Here is a 21875-nt window from a genome sequence, read left to right on the forward strand (position 1 = left end):
AGGCACTGGTGGGACATTTAAGTAATTTTAAGTCAACATTTATAAACATGACGTTGCTGGCTTGAAAATCTGGACATTATTTGCAGATTTGGAAGATTTGATTACTTTACTGATTTTGATTTTCAAATCACTTTTGAAAATCAACCACTGGTTTGAATCTGCTCCAGATGGGCAATGACTGAAAATTGTTATAATCTGGCAGGTATTTGGTAGCGCAGATAAGCGAGTTGATGGCCTCATTAAAAGTATCCAAGCATATGTGCTGATTAAAAACGCCCTCATCTCAGGGCCAGCAGGGTTTTTGCTGAAGGGAACTGAACTGCTCTGTCCCCCCAAAGGGCCCTTTCTGGCATGGCAACAGGAGGAAGTTCATAAAGCTGCTGCACCCAGGGGTGAATGGGAGATGTGCCATGGCCCGTGCGCCTGCCCAGCAGCGAGTGCCCCGGTACAGGCCAGCAGGAGCTTCTGTGGGAGCACCTGTCCTCACAACCTCCATGAGAATCACACAATGGAGATCATGGGCTTTAGAAGTCTAAAGGTGGTATTTATTTTTCCACCAACAGGTCCTCAAAATTATTGCCTATCTGGTTAAAAAATGGTCCAGAGAGACAGGCACTGAAGGTTCAAAGGCTCCAAACATCAGAACCAGACATCCCAAACTCCCCTTGTTGTCTCTGCAGAGAAACAAATGTTTCAAAAGTACATCACTTCCCATCCTAAATGCAACTGCTAAAGCTGGTCACACCAGTTGTGCCCTAGTAGTGCCTCTTTGTTTCCAAAACAAGTCTAAGGTGGCCATAGAACAATGACATATACAGGTCTGTGTTTTAGTAAATTTAAGACAGGCAAGAAAAATCCCATTCTCAACAGCATCCCATAATTCTGGCAGCTACTTGCTAAACTGCTATGAGAATATTTTGCACTTTTTCACAACCTCAAAACAACTAAACAGGGTCTTTCTTCCAAAGTGTTGTGACTCAGCTCCCACAACACAGTCATTTTTTAAAAGGAGAAAATGTACCTTTTCTAATAGCAAGCCTGGCAAAGACACTGACCAAAATGATGTCCCTGGCGCATAATATCCCTGGGTTTTAGGATGCTTTGTAACTGTTGCCTGCATGAATTAAATGGCTCTTTTCTGTTTAGACAGCTGGATTTCTGCGTGGCACTAGATGGCAATATTCCCTCAGCTCCTGCAATGGTCAGGGGAGCCATACACAGCAAAGGGACACATCCTGACCTTGTTTCCTTGTTGTCACCCATGTAGCTCATATTATAACAGCCAGGTTTTATGTGACTAAACTCAGTTTGGGCTGCAGGGCTTTTAAAAATCTCTGTGTGTTCATCCACCTACCTTTACAGCTTCATAGTTCTCTGTCAAAACATTTATTGGACACTAGGTTTACTGTGTGGGATCTTCTGCTTCATTAAGAAAGCTCTTATGGTCTCAGGCTGTTCCATGATGTTGATGCTCAAATCCACAGGCAAGAAATATATACATCTGGAATATTGCACTGGTTTTCTGCTGCCTTTTGTGTATTAATGTGGTGGCAGATTCAGTCATGTCATTACTCAGATATAATGTTGCCTCATGTCAGTTGTAAGTGGATTATTTTTCCACTCATGTTTGTTCTCATATAAAATCAGCATAATCTAAACTCAGCAACTGTAAAAAAGTAATTCTGTCTGTACCCAGATGAATTTAACCCTTTCCCTGTGTGATATTTCTAAAGGTTTCCTCTAGTCAGCCGAGAACAGCAAGGAAAAGGGCCAGCAATTGTCTATCTGAATATTGTCCATCTCCTTTGAGTGATGAGGATTTATTTTGCATTTGTACCACTTTATCAAGGTCCAGGTCTACTGAAATTGTTCCTTTCAAAACCAGGCTTGTCATTGATTTTTGTGAGACCACAATCATTATAATGATTTTCCAATAATTAAGTACTCTATAACAAAAGTAGAGAGTGAAATGTCCCTCCTTACATACCACACCCCTTTTCTGGTCCCTGGAGAGCCACAGAGCTGAAGATCTCAAAGTTCTTGAGACCGTAAACAAACAAAATTTCACACTGTTAGGAAGTAGTGAATTATTCTCACTCCTCTTGTTCAAAGGATGGAGGAGAACTTATGTGTAGAAACCCATCTATCTCCATGTGAACCAACCCCACCTGACCCCTCACCCTGTGCCCAGCCGTGCCCTTTTCTTTTAGTTGCACACTTTTCTGTGGGTTGTTTTTTCAAAGTCAATAGAAAATAATTAATGTGTGCTAAAATGCAAGGTTGCTTTTGCAAAAATAATCAAATGTCTTTTGCTGATAAAACAGGGAATGTTTTTCATGTTTTGTGATGCAAAGGCCTGTTTAAGTAATTCTTGATGATATAATAAAATACTTGACTAAATGAAGTGCATCACACTGTGTACATAGAAACCTTAGTGTTTGTGTACCCATATTTTCCCAGAGTATTCTTTCTTGTTGCTCTTGCATCTTTTGCTATTCAAACCCTGGTTTATGTATTTACCAAACAGCTCAGGTGGCCAAGGAATTACAATAACAAACGTGTAATATGCAGTAAATGCTATATCATGAGGTACAAAGTATTGCTGCATGGGTTCAGGCACTCATCCAATAACCAGTAAGTGCAGAAAGAAGACTTCATTGGCCTCAACACATTTTTCACTGTATCTTTAATGACACTAGAACTTGGCTTGGAAGATATGATTAAAATTCAAGTGTTAAACATATTTGGTATGGTCAAGTGACACAATTTCTTGCAGGCACCAAATGTTCTATGCCACAACACATTATTCATCTCAAATCACAAAACACAGAATACTTGCTGGTAACATCTACTTTTGCTTGGGTGAATGAATACTAAAACTTGTTATCACTGACTTCCATGTTTTGTTAAGGCAGAAGAAAATATAATATTTTTAAGCAGCACAAGAACTTCTTAAAGAGAAAAATATTTAGCATGTGTTTTTTGCAGTCATGGTGTCTTACAGTTGTCATGATTGAGCTTGGGAGTTGGACTAAGACCTCTGTCTTTTCTGGAGTTTCTGTGTGACTTTGCTGTTGTCACTTGATCTTCACATTTGGAGCATTCAGGTACCTCTGGAGCTTTCTTGAATTCATGTCCTTGTAATCATCTGTCTGTCTCAGATCACGCTTGTCTAGATGAAGCAGAGAGAATGGGAAGATCAGAACAATCTCTGCTAACTTAATGCCTTTCATATTTCCAGTGGTCCTAAAATAAGTGCTCAAATTCTTTGTTGCAAATGACAGACTCTCAGGATTCCTTCTTCTCTGGCAAATGCTTTCATCTCTTGAGTGTATAACTGCTGGAGTAATGGGGGGTCTTGTTTTCAGCACAGACCAGTGCATTCTATCATGCTCCCACCTGTTGATCTTTTCCTTGAAGCCTGGATTCTTTAATCTCTTGAAAGATGTTGCATCTTCCTCATATTCTCCACTTTACCTCGTTATCCAGATGACATTTTTTTTCAGAAGTGCGTTTTATTTTGCTCCAAAGCACCCAAATAAAGTTGCAAATAATCTTGAAAACCAGCGAATTTCAAAATTTTTTTTGTCCCCTTCATTTGTCCAAAATTAATCTTCCCTCTATTTTGCCTGAAAACTCCCTAGTTGTATTCTTGCTTGTGCTGCCTTGACCTCTCTTCATCTAGTTGCTTTATATTCCCAGGAAGCTCATTCCTGACCTCCTTGCAGTGTAAGTGCTGCTGTTGCTAGACTTGCCAGTGAATTTCTGCCTTGCTCACCTTTTCCTAATTCACCTGTTCCTAACCAGCTTGTATGCTTTTCTCTACTTGTTTTTCTAGGCTCTCTTTTAATTCTGGCTACCCTTTCACTTCATGCCTCACAACCTGATAGGTTGAACAGAGAACCACAGAAATCCACCTGGAGGAATATAAGAAATGAGGGATCTAAGGAAAGTAATGAGACCTACTGGAAGGGACTCAAGGAGGAAGAAGGAGCCAGAGCCCTTTCTGCTCACCCTCACTCCACCCATGTGAGCTGCTCTCCACACTCCCCTTCCTGCATGCTTGCTTGGCTCTCCCCTCATCTCCATGGTCACATTTACAGTCTCCTCACAACATCCTTGAACCATGAGGCTTAACAGGAACTACTTAAAGCCCCAGAGGGAAAGCAGAAATTAACGACTCCATGGGTATTCACTTAGTACCTGAAACAATTACCCATTGCATTCCCAGGTGAAGCTGGGCTCAGGATAACATTTCAAGCATGTGTACATTCCTGATGCCTTTTCCATACATGTCTCCTGTATCTCTCTATAGTGTCTGCATCATAAATTTATGGACTTTGAATCCTCACTGAAAGTAGATCTGTGTACATTGTCAGAAAGAGGACCAAAACAAAGAAGAAAAATATATTTATAGGAACAAAAAACACCTCAAGCCATACCAAAACCAAATCTCCCTCCTCCCCATCAAACCCCAGCCTAAGAAGAAAAGAAAGAAAATAAAGGATAAAATTGTGACCTCTGAGTTCTGGAGAAGGCTTGTCTATCCAGAGCATAGGATGGAATCAGTCCTATCCCTTGTTAAATGGGGAAAACTTAGAAATATATCTGAAAGACTTTGAAACTTGTCCCAGATGTCTCTATAGTTTTTTCAAGACTTAAAGAAACAGCCTTATAATGGGATAGGTTACACATTACAACTAAAAGGAGGGAATAAAGCTAGCAGCAGTTTATAAGTGTCCTGGTAATTAGTAGAAGATCAGTGCACAAGACATCACATTGTACAAGCCTAATTCAAGACCTCATCTTTGTGAGGTGTCCAGTCACACCAAAAGCTTCTTTGTGAACTCAGGAAATGCATATGAAGGGATGGGCAATGATCTGGTAGGTAAAGGGACAGGTTAGAATTTTTTGACAAAATAAATATATTTACATTATTATCAGCTTAACTAGGTAATTTGTGAATGAGATTTTCCATGCACTTTTTTTATTAATGTGAAGTCTAGGCACACATTTCCTGGGACAAAGGAAGATCAGCTTCCTTGGTACTACAAGTTGTGCTCCCAAATGGTACTGTGTGACCACATCCACTTTAAACAGTTACAAGGTCTTAGAAGCACTTTAAAATAGTGCTTCTAAGCCATAAAAATTTCTCAAGATTCCTCAAATCAGTATGTGACATGTAAGTATGGTTCAGTTCCAATCAGTGGGCTTTACTGATGCATCTTTTCCAGGTCCATTGTGTCAGCAGAATTCTCTGGGCCACATAGGTACCACAGCCTGAGGTGTGAATGCAGCAGGCACAGGCAGTGCCTGCCCTGGTGTTAAACTGGCTGCTCATGTTCAACAGGTTCAATTAACATGCTCATGCTACACCAAACACAGAAGCAAGGGACAGAACTTTCTGAGCTACTGTCAGCTTTCAGAGGGACAACCACAGAGGTCAAACCACATCTAGAGATGCCAGCTTAGATCACAAATCAGTCAGGTTTCTCCACAGCTGTGTTAAATCTGAATCTCAAAATTCTGCTTCTTAGCAGAGCTGCTAAGTTTGTGCAGAGGTGTTGAGAATCAACTAGATGAATCCCTGAGCAGCCTGATTTAATTAAGCCTGATTTAATTAAGCCTGCTTTGAGCAGGATATTTGACTAGGTGACCTCCAGAGGTTCCTTCCAGGCTAAATTATTCTATGAGTCAATTCTAATGCACCTATATTGCACCCAGTTCCAGTATTCATGTCACTTCTCTCCTATGTTCCATGAAATAACACTAGAACTGTCCTTAGTTTAAAAAAAAAAAAGTTAGTTGTATTGTGGGCTAGCAAGTTAAATGCCTAGTCTAAGGGAACCAGTGCACTTCTGTGGGGGCCCATGGTGTTCCTGAGACAGCTACAGCAAAGCTGCATCATGTACAAACTTCATCATGTACACATGCCTCACCTCCAAGTATATGGTATGTGTGTTCTGAGTGATTCTCTGGTAGTCAGAAAAATAAGAAAACTTCAGGTTCTTGGTTTGGGTAAAAAAACCATGAGTATTTGATTCTGGTGAGTGAAGAGAGCACCTCATTGCCAGTGTGGTGAAAGCAGCATGGTATTTCCAGATTTAAAACATACTAGATTCTCTTCATAATGCTCCATTGAATAAGATGATTATAGTGAAAGGACAATTAATGACTGTTTTCCCAAGTACAGACCAGGGCTGTGAGTGAAGTGTCAGCAAGGAGCAGTTCCCTGACAAGCAAACAAGCTGACAGTGTTTGGAAACTCCCTTAGAGACATGGGTCCTTTGTTTAATTTCTCACTGCACAACATGAAAAAGAGGAAGAATTTAGGTGGAGCTGATGTAAACTGGGGAAAACATACTGTGATCTTCTTTCAGTTTGCATCCTGGGAACATGAAGGACAGGGTCATAAAGATAATGAAGAGCATGCTCCTTTTCCTAATTTTGCTGGGAGTAGTGTCTGGTAAGAACATGATTTCATTATGTTGCTAAAATTAGAACACTGTTGGCTGTTATACTTTCTCTAGGGAACTTTATAATACATATTTAGGGATCAGACACAGATGGGAAAAATCAAGTAACAATTATTTTCCTACTGAAATAGATTGGGCTCTGTGGTTACAGCAGTATAATGAAGAGAAGATGACTCTTTGCTAAAACTCTTTTTTGGCTGAGGCACTTCATTTCTAATAGCCACTGCTCAGTGTGACAGCACTGGAGTGGGAAAGGAGGTCAGCTCTCCAAGAAACAACTAGTAGTTACTCTCCAATATCCTCCTTTTAGATATTGATAACATTTCTCTTTGATAAAGTAAAATAATCAACCAAATAGGGCCAAACAGAAAGAAAGTTGTGGACAATATTTGTAGTATAACATAACTAACTTTGATCAGTGTAAATACATGGGAGATTTGCTAATATGAGTATTTGTACATTAGCAACTTAGTAGATCTTCAAACTGACTGCGTGGCACACGAAGCACTGGTGTTGCTGTAAGCTACCTGCTCAGGTAGGGTCATTTTGCTCTCAAGGAACTGTAGGAGTTCTGCCATCCCTCAGGAACCTGGCAGTATTCATTGGTTTTCCTGATGTTCCCAAAACTGTGATTAGGACACTGCCTGCCACTTTCAGCTTTCTTTGAAAAATAGCATTTTTCTGACCTGCATGGTTGTGGATAGAGAAAATCTTGAAGGTGTTACTCAAGCACACTCTAAAGACTGGCGCATCACAGATAAATAAGTCTTAAATATACATAAACTTCTCCAAAATAATCTCATTATTGCTTTGTCTTGGACTCATCATTTGTCAAAGATTGTCATTGATAATTCTGATAAATAATGTTCAGAAATATTTTGTTCTGCACAGTAAAGAGGTAAGCAAGGATTTGTGAATATGGAAGGAGAGTTTTTGTAAAATTGGTTAGAAAAAGAAGAAGCCATTCATATGCAGCACCTAAAATTTCAGTTAAAATAAAGAGCAAGAGGTTAGAACTTTTGATTTAGAAAGACAAATTCTGAATAAACAGCCAATGCAATCTTTGGACATAATACAAAAATAGCAACTCCTTTCTACATTTCTAAATACTGTAAATTATTCCATTGTTTTTATAAATTGTTTCCATTAATGAACTGTGGCTTGATGAGTAAGCTGAATTCATCAAGTGCTGTCCACAGGAGATTACATTTGAAGTTCAGCTCCACTTATTGAACTGTATTTCCAGAAGCCCCTCTCAGCCCAGCCTCATTTGCATGGGTGATTTTTTGTTGATGATGTTTTCCAGAATTTGTAATAACAATAATAAAAATTAGTCCTTCACTGTATCTTGCTCCTGCTGACATAAATCAGTAACAGCTCAGCTGAACTCAGACCTGTTCAGATTCACTCTTTCAGGCAGTTCCCACCTCACAGTGTCCCACATCCCACCCTGTACCTGTAGAGTATCTCCCATGTAATTTTTTCCATAAATGCCAGAGTAATCCCAGCTGGATCAGTGACCCATGGACCTGCTGTATCTGCAGTGTGAGAGCAGGAGAATCTCCATGCAGCTGTGGGGGGGGCCCTTGGGCAGCTCTAATGGTCTCAGACTAGCTCCTCTAGCAACTTTTCACCTTGCACTATGCAGCAAAATAAAAAAAAAAAAAAATAGACTTCATGGGGCTTTTGCTACAGTAATTGCTGGTGTATGGAGAGCCTGTCCAGACCCTTGAGTGGGCACTATCTGTCTCCCTCTTGGCACAGAGTGTGCAGAAACTTTGGCTGAATGCAGCCAGCTTTCTTGGAGAGTGTTTTGGATGAGCCAGTGAAGCATCCATCCCCAAGCAACAGTCAGCCCTGCCACAGTCCGGTGTTGAGGTACATTGCTGGCTCAGGGATGTGAGATTACTGAAGTGTTGTTTCAGGGCATCAAAAGCAGTCCTGATTAAAGTTTTCTAGACACTCTTCATAAGATGAAGCACAACAGGCCTTTGTCAAAAATACCAAAAACTAGAAGCTAAATGACAGAGAAAGCAAAAAGTTTTGTTGGGGAGTCCAGAGGTCTGGACAAACAAGGAGCTTGTGCAAATCTGTTGGATGCCTCACCAGCATGTGCAGCTCCCATGCAGGTTTGAACCATGGTGCTTTTGTGAGCCTGCATCTTCTCCAAAGACTCCTCCTTGCTCAAAGCAGGAGACATGACAGTACCACCCATGAAATTATTATGAACTCACACTACTCAAGAGCCAGGCTTGCACACAGCTGCCATAGAAAGAATTAGAAGAGGGAAAATGGAAATAGGTGCTGCAGATAGTGTAGGCTGCAAAAATCCATTGTTTCTTTAGTATTAGGGTCTGTGTGATTCAAGGTACTTCTTGATGTAACAGTGAACAGAGGCACTAATTAGTGGGCAAAATGAAAAAATAGAAACATTTAGGGCTTCTTTGCTTCTGTATAAAGATATATATGAAGGCAAATGATGCAGTAAAATAATACTTTAACAATGACCACTCTAGATGACAACACTGTAGGACTGAATTACAGAAAAGATGGATTCTTTTGCCATTAACACTGGATTTCCTATTGCATGACCCCCTTTCATAGGTAAAAAGAAAGTCAGGGCATTTTGTGTTCCTTAATGGCAGCTCTTGACAAAAGCTGTGTACTTGTTAGCTAAAGTAATTTTATGTTCATTTTCATCTGCAGGAAAGAGATCCCAGTTGCTTAAGGGCTTACCTGCAACAAGCACTATTGAAGAAAACTCAGCAGCTGGTGTTTCAGTCTATAGCTTTAATGTGACTGTTTCTCCATTGGCTTCTGAAGGTGTTGCAATTCTTCCTACCATAGTAAATTCAAATCCACTCACAGAAGCTTTTGAAATTGAACCAAAAGGAGATCTTGAATTCAGGGTGAGTTTTAAGTTTGAGTAATTTTCAGTTGTAGGCTGAGGTTTCCTTGGATTACTGAGCACTGACAGTACACAATGTCTCATCTTTTAATCAGAAAAGAATTTTAAATGCAGACTGTGGTGGTATTCAAAAATGCAGTAATTGATATGACAGATGAATAGCAATAGTAATTATGATTTTTAATTGCATCTAGGAAAAATCACTCATCACAATAATTCCATTAATTCCATGATAGAAAAAATGTGATTTTTAGAAAATAAGAGGTAAAGAAGAACATGGAGAATCTGCTTCTGTTTTGAGGTTTTATCCAAAGTTTTTCAGCTTAATATGTATGAAGTCACTGTGAAATTGAAGTGCCTTAGTTTAATCCACATACAGCTTCTGTTTGGCCACTCTCACCAAGAATTAAAATTAATTTGTCTCACTTCCAAAATAAATGAAGCTGAATTAGATCAAAGTAATTTTTAATTCTGAACAAAGGTTGTGACACATGAGGAAGTCATCTTGACATAGAAGTTATCACCTTTCCACACATCTGCGACGTGTCTCTATCCTTTGCACACTGTTGTCTTATGGCAAATGCAGAGCAATTTCCATTACTTCAGGCTGATTTTCATTGTTGAATAAATCAGCAAGCATTAGTTCACATTTGTCACAGGCAATGAGTGTTCAGACGCATGATAACTTGTCATCCCATTGCAACTTGCTTGTATGTCTGAGCCTGAGCAGTGACACTGAAGGATGTCTTTAATAGATACAGAGAGAAATGGTGCAGAGTCTTAAAAAGGTGGTTTGATATCCTTTTCTTGGTGTTTCCAAGGAAGTTCAGGTTTTCACAGAATTGATACAACAGCTCTTTTCTAGTTCTCTTTGCTGGTGATTCTGGGAGAAAATTTGGGAAAGGAAAGGCTGTGGCCCTGGGTGGTATTGGCTCATGGATTTGATGAGCCTGCAGGGAGCTGCTGTGGCTCCCATGCTCCAGCTTCCCAGCAGAGTACAAAGCTCACATGTGCCAGCTCTGATGGCTCTTTACTGCTTCCCAGCCAGGTCAGTGAAATGGTTAAAAAGCCTCCCAAAAAAGCCATCTTTCACCTGTGAAGCATACGGTGGGACTGTACAAACATGTGGACTGGTCAGCTGAAGAGATCATAGAATCATAGAATTATGGAATATGATGAGTTGGAAGGGTTCCTTCAGGATTATCTGATCCAGCTCCTGGTTCTATACAGGACACCCCAAGAATCACTCCATGTGCCTGAGAGCACTGTCCAATCACTTCTTTAACTCTGCCAGGGTTGGTGCTGTGACCACTTCCCTGGGGAGCCTGTTCCAGTGTCTAGCCACTTTCTGGGTGAAAAACATTTGCCTGATATCTAACCTAAACCTCCCTGAACTCTGCTCCATGCTCTTTCCTTGACTCCTGTATAGCAATCAGAAGGAAATGGATACATCCCTTCCTAAGCTTCATTTTGGCATTTTGAATTAAAGTTATCCCTTCTGGTGCAAAACTACCCTCAGTCCTTTTATATACCTGCTTGCTCCTCTCCCATGCCATCTTTATGTTATGACGCACAAGAATTTATGTTGCTGCTAATTGAGTGGGACTGAGAAGTTAATATGGAGGAAAAATAATAGACAAAAAGTCCTTCTTGGTTGTTTTCATGGCAAGGGTGATAGAGAAATTGTTCCAGAACAGTGGAGGGTGACACAAGGATGAAAAAAGCTGGAGACTGGAGGCTGCTTCTTCCAAAGTGCCAGTTTTTTATCCATTTCATACCACAGTCACATTACCAGAATGGCCTCTGAATCTTTCTATGTTTTTCTTGAACTGTTGCGTTTCTCAATGTTTCCTAAGTTACTTGGAGGACTAGAACAAAGAGTTGGAGCCAATGAATATCAGTCATGAAAAAATCATAAAGCAATCTACTTACAAATTCTGCAAATTAGAAGAGGAGTTCTAATTACAACCCATAAAGCAAGGATAAATACATGGTTGTTCTCAGTTAATTTATTTGATGAGGATTGCTACTTTTAATTACTTATGCTATGTTGTAGCAGATCTGTACAGTATTTCACAAAAGTTATGTGATCCAAAACCAGACACCTCAGCTCTACCTGCTACCATAAAATCTTTGTTAAGATACAGAAAAAGGCAGTATTTAATGAATGAATTATGAGATTACTAAGTACCTGCTAGGACAGGCTCTTCAGTATTTATGAAGCACATTTAGTCCTGTTGCAGCAGAAGAAAACAATATCACATTTCTTGGTATATTCTGAGACTTCTGAGAAAGTAACAGTTTCTGAGATCTCAGTCCTGTCCCTTCCTCCTCACCTTGCTCCTGTTTGAAGGTTCTCAAGAGCAGAAGATGCATGGAATGCACAAAAATCTGCTGATGCTTGAAACTACCTGGGTGCTCTTGGTGGTGCTGTCTGAACATATTGGTGGTGGAGTAAGAAGCAGTGAAATTCTCATGTGAAATGAGTGATAGACAGTTTAGGGGTGACTCTAGATCCCCTTTCATGAAGCTTACAGTTGCTTCAATTGTGTGCAGTCCTGCCTTTATCAGTATGTTTTGCTCCTACCTGAAGGAAAGGTGAATTCTGGCTCACAGCCTACACCAGTGGGCTGAACCCAAAAAGGTTCAAAGGCAACGTAGAAAGAGACCATTAAGATTCACATCTTCACTTCTAAGGCCTTTATAAAGGAGGGTGGAAGATGTGTATTTAGACACATTTAGTCTGGCTGTAGTTACAGCACCAAGGAAAGTATTTGGCTGTGAATCGGAGGGATGATCTCCAGAACACATAACTTCTGCTTAGACCTGGACACTTTAAAATGATGAATTCATTGTATGTGTTTACAGTATTTAGATCTCCATCAAATATTCATTTTGAACATAAAGCTTGCCACTGTTGTGACAATCTTTTTAGAATGTTTCTTCTGTGTTAGCATCACTTTTATGGGAAACTTGTATCTGTACAGTAGGAGGAGAGGAGACCATCCAGGACACAGTTATTTTCTCTTGCAGTATTGTAACAAAAAGATCCATGAGGTTCCAGACAGAAGCTGTTTTATGTACCAGAAGGCACCAAACATTTGTGCTTCTCTTCACTCCCCTCCAACTCTTTGTTATTTGTCTCTATTTTGACTTCTGTCTTCTAACTGTGCTGACATCACTTTTGTGTTTGTCCTTTGGCCCACAGCATCTCATCTCAAAGGATTTATTCCATTGTTTTCCTTGTGCATGCTCTTCAGCCTCCTTTATTCTGCAGTATTGTAAATACACTGACATGCTACTTGTCACATACACTCATGAGCCCCAACAGTTTTCCTTCTCCAGTTTCACAGCACTCTGCTACTGTGTTCAAGTTTCACAGTTTGTTAGCCACACAAAAAGCTTAACTGTCACCTTTTCCTTTCTTTTCCAAGAAAGGGAAGACCTATTGGTTTCAGCAGTGAAGACTGAGGCAACAGCATCCTGCTATTGCTCTGGCCTCATCCTAAATCCAGAATGACTGCACTTTACTTTTTTTCATAGAATGTCAGTCTTGTGCTAGTACATATTCTGTGTTAAGAGGCAATATGCAGAGCTGGAAGCCTTTGAAATAAAATCCCCAAAACAAAATAGACCAAATTTTTGCCTTATCAATCTTGCAAAACTCAAGGCCTATGTTAATTTTTCAGTTTGTTCAGCGTTCTCCCCAAACAATTATGATGCCTCTCTCAGATAATGTACCCATGGAGCTACCTTCTTCTCTGGTTTTCCTGCAAGTCTTCTCCCATATGCAGGTTACACAAGGAAGGTTCTGGTAGCTGCTAGACAATATGGTCTCCTGCCTACAATGCTCTTTATTTCAAGTAAAAGGTCTTCCTCCTAATTCACAGAAAAAGTGAAACTGCCCTTCTGTCTTGCAAGGCTTCCTCTGAATTCTCAGTCTCATCACACCTTGAATGCTCCTGGAGCATGATGTGGAAAGGAAAACACTTGAAACAGACACATACCTGCAAGACGTAGTCCTGAACTCGAAGAAAAAGCTGTGAGGCAGGGCAGCTTCTTCAGGGCTATCTCCTCCTCAAACTGCTCCTCACACAAAAGATCTTTGAATTGCTCCATGAAGCCACATAACATTTTGGTCTCTTTAGTCTGTTTCTGTCACATTTTTGCCACTGATGAGAAATGTGCCAACAAGTAAAAGATTATCTTAAACACTCACTCTTTACAGATTGAAAGTGTCTCTTTTTTTTTATTCGCTCATTTGGACTGCAAGTTTCATCTCTCGCATCATGTGCTAAAAATAATCATTTATTTTCAGGTTGTTACCACTGGAAACCCTGTCCTAGATTATGAAACTATGCCAAAGAGTTTTGATTTGGAGATTTTTGTTGAAGATGCAACTGGAAGAACTGACCTTAACATATTGACTATTCAAGTAACAGACAAAAATGAACATCCTGTATTTCGAGGAAATATGGCAATTCAAAGTAAGATAATGGTAGAATTTGAAAAGAACAATACTTGAAAAGATGCCATCAGCTTAAAAAAAATTGAGCTCATAAAGTGCCTGTTGTCTACCTGTAAGGTAGTCTAGACATTTTCCTTTAGGAAAACAAGGAAGGAACAGGACACTCTTTTTATTAGAGCTTTGTTTTACACAAAGAGTTGGTATGCTTCATCTCTGGATATGCCAAATTTTTCTTGAAATTAAAACAAAATTCTTTAGCCATTTTGAAGCTGCTGAAGAATTGAGAGGAAAACCAAAACCATTAAATGCATATTTTTAAATTAGAAAATTGGAGTTTTCTGGGATTGTAGCCATTGAGTATGTAGTTTGTTGAAAACTGGACTGATTTGGACAAGCAAGATAAATTTCAACAAGTGCATATTGTATGTGCAAGAATTTCTGTGGAAAAACCACAAAAACCTTCCTTTGCAGATGTTTTATATCTGCATATTGCATTTGCACCTTCACATGAGAAATTAAGTTGGAAATCAGTCTTAAGAGTGAGGCCTCAGAGACTGTGATCTATGGTGTTACAAATGGAAAGAGGCAGAGAGTTCTGTCTCCTACATGGGGCAGTTGATGTCAACCATGTTGACTTTTAGGCCAGGGGTAAAGGTGCAAGGGGGAGGAATGTGCAGGAGCCTTAGGAATGAGGCTGGAGAGCCTGGACTGCAGCTGTGGCCAGTGCAGGCTTTGCAAGCTGTGCTGTACCTGATGTGAGTGACACTGCCATTGACAGAGAGGATGGGAAATAACTGTCCTACTCCCTGAGATTTTATCTTGCTTATTTACTAATGAAGAAGACCTGCAAAAATTGTACCAGATGCATCAGAATATAATGATTTGTTTATTGTGTGCTCACATGCAGACAGAACAATTCAGTTCACTCCATAAAGGACTGAGAGCCTGTTTGAAGACTTGCTGTCCTATCAGCACTGTATGGCCTAGCCTCCTTCAATACTCAGTTTTAGAAAATCTGAAAATGCCAGACTGTGATCCCTTTGTGGCTGGTACTCAGAGCTGGCTGCTAAACCCCAGGTCTGCACTGACCACACTGGAGTGGTGAAGCCCACCTGCATCCTGACTTTTTCCTGCTGCTCAGGGATGTGTTCATCATGTGCTCAGAGCAGCCTGCTCACATTCAGCCCTCCTCACTGATGCCTCCTGAGCACATTGATATCCCTGATTCCATACAATACTTAGTTTGTAAAGCAAATTAGCTTCCCCGAGGGAAGAGGCTGTGTCATCTTCTCGGTATAGCTGGTGCCTTGCATATCATGGGTGCCACTGGAATCTAATAATAATTAAATCTGACACTTCGGGGGATCGACACAGCATGAAACACACTACGTGGGAGCTTGTTACAAATAAAGGCATCAGCTTAACTCTCAGCTAGAGCTGCCATAAATTGGTGAGCACAGATGTCTGATCTGTCTAACTGTGTGGCTTTAGTTACAGTACCAGCCACAATTAGACACTAATTGCGCATTTGCTGTTTATGAAAAAGCATCTCCCTCTCATTAAACTCTGTATTCATGTTGTTGTCCTCTGGGAACAACTCATTACGCTGCTCTGGGATTCCCACTGCTCTGACGAGGAGCAGCAGTCAGTAGGGGTCACAGTGGAAATTAATAGCGCAGAAAGAGCAGATCCAGCAGACACAAAAGGGCATAAAGCAAATAATGTGATCTGAAGATCTGCTGTCCTGTTAATTACTCTGCCCAAGGAGAGATGAGCCTGTTGCCAGTGGTCCAGTATGGGATAGCCCAGCTGTGAGAATCCCTGGCATTGAAAGAAATGTACCTTGCACTGAATTATCAGCCTTAGTAAAGCAAACACTTAAGTCAGTGCAGACCATTTGCTACTTATTTGCCTCACATGTGTAAAGGAAAAGCAGAAATGAAGAGGAAAGGCTCTGAGCTCTCCTGGCAGGGCACAGGGTGTGGACAGGAAGGGGATGGTGGTGAGGACCTAGCACAGGACTGCTTCCCATCTGCATAGTAAAAAACCCCACAGATGTAGCCCAAATGCACAATTTACTCCATAACCTGTGAACATCTCAAGACAGGCCATAAGGGAAGATTGGAGGGACAATTCATACTGCAGTGGTGGTTGCCTGTTTACAGACATGTAATTGGTTTCTTTTTATCTTTTGAGTATCTGTGATCTTTGTGATGATTTTGGAATTACACTTGTGAAGTGAGAAGGTGCAGCAGGCAGTAATACATCCTGACAGCTTCAGTGCATCAGTGTCTTTGCTGCTGTGCCCTTTGCTTTTATTCAGATAACACTTAGTCTTACATCCATGCAGCTGTGACAGTCTATGTGCTGGAAAGGACACCTCCAGAACGCATATACCGAGTTGATGCGGCTGATCCTGAAAATGCGAAACTCAAAGTAAGTTGTATTAAAGAAAAATCTCCAGAGATTATATAGTCTGCTGTGTCTGAAACGTGAATTACCATAATCTTTCAACAATTTCCTTCCTTATCAGAAACGCAGGAAAAAGTTTAATCTGGAATAAAAGAAACATTCTCAATATTAAATTAAGAAAAATCACCCTTAATGCTTGGCCATGAACTGTATTTTAAGTTCTCAGCCTTCCAAAATTAAGGGATATTGAAGGCAGAATTTGATATAGTTAATTAGAGAGACAGTAGAAATTGTGAATTTAAAATTTAAAAAAGGCTTACAAAATCTTTCTTGTAGATAAGAGTGACTAAAAGTAAATAAAATTTTTAACCTTCTGTATCACAATATAAATTCTTTTAAATGAGACAGTAGGGAAATCACAAGGCAAATGAATATCAGGTTTTGACAATCCCAGAACAAGATGTGACCTACCTCCAGTTATGAAAATATGTTGGCTGATCTGAAAATACTCTTGCTATTCATAAAAACTTATGGAAAATGATAAGTTGGTAGCTGAGAATTATGTTATATCTTTGCTTTATTTAGTTTGGCTTTATAAAATACAGTACGTTCAAAAACTGAACCCAAAGATGCTACTTCCATGTTTAGTGCTATTCAAGAAAGCAATTAGCTTGAAGTCTGTCCTCAGCCTTTGCCCAGGCAAACCCAGCTGGTGAGGAGGGAAGCAGAACTGTGGGGGTTTAGCTCTGCTTGGTGTGTGAAAGCACTGGCAGTGAGGTCCATGTGCCCTCTAAGCCCTGACACATCCGAGGCATAGGAAGCTACAAATAAAGATTGCTGGTACACCTTGGACAGATCTGCTCAGTGACTTTTGCAGCTTATTCACGTGGCGCATGACCTTTTGTAACTTTCCCTGCTCTGCAAGGCAAGGAATGAATGGAAAGATGTTTAAAGATAAAAAGATTGATTTCTTGTTCTCTTTATTTGAGTATTCACTGCTCCCTGCAACAGTGCCATTCTCAATCAAGGAAAATGGAGACATTTTTTCCACAAAAGAATTTGATTATGAGAAAGATCCACATTGGTGAGAATGTATTTTATTCCCATGGCCTATTAGCCTATAGTATTCAGAGAAATGTCTTCTGACATACACAGAATGATTCTTGTTCTGTTTTTCTTATTTAACAGTTACTTTTTAAACATAACAGTGACAGATCCAGATGGACTCAACTCAACTAGAACAGTGAACATAAATATAATTAACGTCAATGATGAAAGGCCTTACTTTACCACGTGAGTAAAAATTTTCCATTGCACTCAAAATATAGGTGTTTTCTCAGATTTACTGCTTTGGCACGAGTAGGAGGGTTTAACATAAGGGCAAATAACTGTGACAACAAAATATGACTTTAAAAAGTACTTTAATTTTGCTATGATTCCTATTCTTATACTGGAAATCTTCCTCCTAATGTCACTCATTTATTTTTATTTGTATTCTTAGTAGTTTAAGGTTTTCCAGGCTCTGTCTTCATGCTAAGAACAGCCAAACAAGCTTGTTTTACTTGTTAGCACTTACAGAGGTTAAAGCTATGCAAAGATCTGTGGACAAGTTCAGACAAGGAAATTATTTTTCACCCGGTGTGAATACAATCATATAGGGTTTGCTCCTTGTGCAGGTGTGCATTTCACCATAATTGTGTTTATTCATGCAGAAATGTCTAGACATAAAAAGGTCTCCCTTTTGATCAGTCTTCTCTTCCCAGACACTTGTAAACAATCCCGGTGATCTTTGAAATATTGTTGTCTCTTACTGTGTCATAAGCAGGAAATTGTGTCACAACACACAAGTCAGAAATAGCTTTTGAAGACTAATGGAGTCAGGATATACTAAGAATTTAGAAAAATGGGAACAAATATGCGTGTGCTACAAGCAGGCTGTTTTGCTGTGAAAAGCACAATGGATGGCTGTTTCTAAAGAAGGAGCTTGACAATTACTACAGTTGATCTGACTCTGTTATTGATTTATCTATGCGACTTGCATGAGACACTGATGGGATTTAAGGCACTCTCATTGTGTCTCCTGATTGTGAGACTCTACAAGGTCCCTGCTGAGAATATTTGTGATGGCTCCTCTCCTGCCACCTCTGCAGAAGTGGAGACAGGATAGCACCTGGGGCCATGCCAGGAGATTCCAGCCTCTTGTTTGGAACAATCTTCTGCATGTTGTCTCAACCCAGAGCAATGCATGGCTCCTGGGCTGAGGCCAATGATCTGGACCTTGATGGATAAAGAGGTGAAGAATCTGAAGAAACAAAAGAATTAAATGTTAGAAATAGGCATGAATTGTTGTTGCTGTTGCTGTTGTTTTTTTGTTTTTTTTTTTCTACCTACTTAATACTTGAACCTCATGTCTGCAATAAACAAGAACGTTAATAACTCATTCCATGTTACTGTACTTCTGCAAGCAGGAGTGATGCCTTGGGAGGCTACCTAGAACAGAGGCTAGGCAGAGTTAAAGGAATAAAGTAGGTGTTCATTAAAAGGCCTTCAAAGGACACACCTTGGGCAGTACAAAAGCCCAGCCAGGGCTACACCCAAAGTGGACAACTGGTCACGAGTTTTCACACTTTTAGAAGTTTCATTCCATTTACATATTGGGGTAAATTGTCCAATTACAACTTCAGGTTATGAAGTCCCATCCTCCCAGATTGCTCTCCTCAATTTGCTTGTTTTTATCCTTTTTGGACACAATGGTGTCCTTGGTTCTCCAGCTGGAGGAGGATTGTTTTGTCTAACTAAACTGTGAAGAGAACTTGCTAACACTTTATATGAAGTTCAGAGTTATATGCTAACACAGTACACAATCTGGAAAATATGAAAGCTAAAGCTTAAGGCATCATAAGGAATCTTCTTTCCAGTGCTAATGTCTGCACATTGTGTTCTAGACTGATTATTCCCTCCTGATTTTGCCATTTCTGTGTATTTATCCTAGTGTCTGGAATGCTAGAAGAGCTCTTTAAAATATTTATCTACTTATTTGAATTAGTGAAAACTACAGTGACTTGAGAATCCGTAACAGCTAAGTTCTAAGACTTATATGGCAGAAATAGAGTCTGGTATTTGTTTGAATCTTCTCCCTTTTAGATTGACACTACAGCTCAAAAAGAGCAGCTCAGTTTGTAAAGAATTTTAGAGTAAATTTCACTTAATGATCTATCCTTAATATGCACATGTATGGCCTGTCCCCTGCTACAATCTGAGCTGCATGCTGGGGCTGAGTACTGCCTGACACTGTAGTAATTAGTGCTGGGGTAAGAGCTGGGGAAGCTTGAGGAGCTGGCAAGGCTCCTTTATTTTACCCCAATCCTAGCTGTCAAGAGCAGAGTTTCAAAGGGTCTTTTTAATTGTTCCCATAGTATATGCAAACACATCTGGTTTTGGTGTTCACAACACCACGTTGGCATTCAGCCTTTTGAAACTGTTGCTGTTAAAATCAGTGGAAAACTTGTGGAGTCAGGAAAGCAAAGGAGAAGACAAGAAAACAAGCATATGCTTCCTTTGCAATTACATTGCAGTGACTGAAAGGTCTGCTTGAACCGTCCTGTAAAAAGCCACTGGCAGGTGGCAGACAGACGGACAACAGGACACATTCCAGACATAGCTGTGTAGGAAGTAGCCCCAGCTCCTCCCCAGCTGTACTGGTGCTTTGTGCTAGGAGGGTGTGCTCAATAATGCCCTACTTCTTCCCAAAATATCTAGTGGGGATGGGACAACGACCAGGTTGCAGAAGGGTTGGTAAGGCTGTGAGGGTGGAGCTGTGGTGAGTTTGCTGTTCACAGAGAGGTCGGGGTTGGGGTTCCAGTGGGCCTAGGGAGTATCCTACTTTGGGCCAAAACCACTTAGAACTGTGGGAGTGAGTGGAATCTGTTTCTTTCTGCATGACTCTGGAAGCAGCAGGAGAACAAGGAAGGAAGGGATTCAATGCCAAGACTAGAAACTTAATAAACAACTGACACAGCAGGCTTCATAACCTCCTTGTTTTCTTCTGGCTGTAAGTTAGGTGCTTTTACTGGGAAAAACCTATGTGATTTCTCTCCTGTGTGCTTGCCTCTTTTCATATGAACTGACAGAACAGTTGAAGATAGTGTGTCTTCATAACCATTTTTAAAATTGCAAGTGGAGATCTTGAGGTGTGGGATCTTTTGTTCTGCCTCTGCAATTCTCTGCTCCAATTGCTTAGTGCCCCATGATGTGTGTCTTCAGAGAACAGCCAAGGACTCGTGTCTTCCTGTGCTGGGAACTACAGAGCAGTCAATTACTTAAGTGGTGGCATAGGATGTTTTAAAAGTACAAAAAGTATTTAGTATTGAAACACACTTCCAATGTTTTTTGAATTCTTGAGGACCTTCAACTTCCTTTGAGTTCTAGAATTAGGAGATGCTTGTGAGTTTGTGTGTGTTTCAGTAATATAAATCAGTCTTCTGAAATTCCTTGCACCATTTTTGTCCCGGCCCATGCCTATTTTTGCATGTGCTACAAGTACTGAAATTGTCCACCTGAGTACCCATGTGAACATCAAACTGCAACCACTGTAAGCAATCCTGCACAGTTGCCTGCCAGGCGGTATCTGACTTATAAAATTCAATTCATGGGAAATTTGGGAGCACTGGCATACCAACTAGTGGCAGTAGAGAATCATTTTCCTGAGGTAAAATGCATCAGATAGACAGATGCTCTGGGAGTTTGAGGCATGTTCATCTGTTAGGCACCCAGAAGAGTGCTCCTTCCTACCTTTGCCTACTGCAGCGACAATTCAGTTTTTCTGTAATACTGTTGCCCCCCAGAAAGCTCCAGCATTCATTCCAAAAGATGATTTTGTAACTACAATAAGTAACTACATTATTTATTGTGATTTTTGCTTTTCTCTTGTAAAACAAGGGAATTAAAGGAAATGACTTTATGAGCTGGTGGCTCTTTAAGGAGATGGATGGCATGACTTAATGACCTCCTACCTCTTCAGTTTCCATGGTCCTGTGAAAGTCAAATTGCTTTTACTGTGGAAAAGTTTCAGAGGAAGAACACTTACTTGTGTAGCTGTGTCATGCCTCATGAGCACATGCCAGTTCAGCTACTGCTACATGTCCATCTGGCAGAACCAATGCCTGGGATATTTATCCAGACATGCAAATCGCCATCTCTGAGCCCAGCAGTGCCATGGCTCTGCTGCTACAGTTGGCTTCTCAGCTAAGTCTGCAATCAGCTGCCCTTACAAACAAGATGCATGCTTTGTTGAATTTTATCTTGTAGAAAACAAAGAATCTACAGGATTCCAGAGGAACAAAGCCCAGGCACAATTGTTGCCAATATAACAGCTAAAGATCCTGATTATGAAGATTCTCCCAGCAGACTTTTCTACAGCATCCAGTCATCTAACAGACACTTTTCCATAAATCCAGGTCAGACAAACAAGAATGTGACTTCTGACAGCTGAAAAATAACAAAAAAAGACTATCTACTCTGGAGAAATTATTTTGCCTTAGTTTTAAATAGACTTATTTTATTTAGTGGTTCCCTATAGCAATAAGGAATGCTCAGTCCCTTACTAGAGTGA

At 40.3% G+C, this 21875-nt stretch overlaps 1 protein-coding gene across 1 annotated transcript in view; it reads left to right on the forward strand.

The window, feature by feature from the left end:
• The first annotated feature begins 396 nt into the window (after window positions 1-396).
• Window positions 397-21875, forward strand: part of CDHR3 (cadherin related family member 3) — a 39532-nt gene continuing 18053 nt past the window's right edge. The window contains exons 1-7 of the mRNA XM_041405322.1: window positions 397-445; window positions 9183-9385; window positions 13703-13871; window positions 16203-16288; window positions 17254-17348; window positions 17453-17557; window positions 21572-21720. Of these exons, the coding sequence (XP_041261256.1) occupies window positions 397-445; window positions 9183-9385; window positions 13703-13871; window positions 16203-16288; window positions 17254-17348; window positions 17453-17557; window positions 21572-21720 (856 nt within the window). The remainder of the gene's footprint in view (window positions 446-9182; window positions 9386-13702; window positions 13872-16202; window positions 16289-17253; window positions 17349-17452; window positions 17558-21571; window positions 21721-21875) is intronic.

This window comes from Onychostruthus taczanowskii, unplaced genomic scaffold (assembly GCF_017590055.1).
Source record: "Onychostruthus taczanowskii isolate IOZ18803 unplaced genomic scaffold, ASM1759005v1 scaffold23, whole genome shotgun sequence".
Taxonomy (NCBI): Eukaryota; Metazoa; Chordata; class Aves; order Passeriformes; family Passeridae; genus Onychostruthus; species Onychostruthus taczanowskii.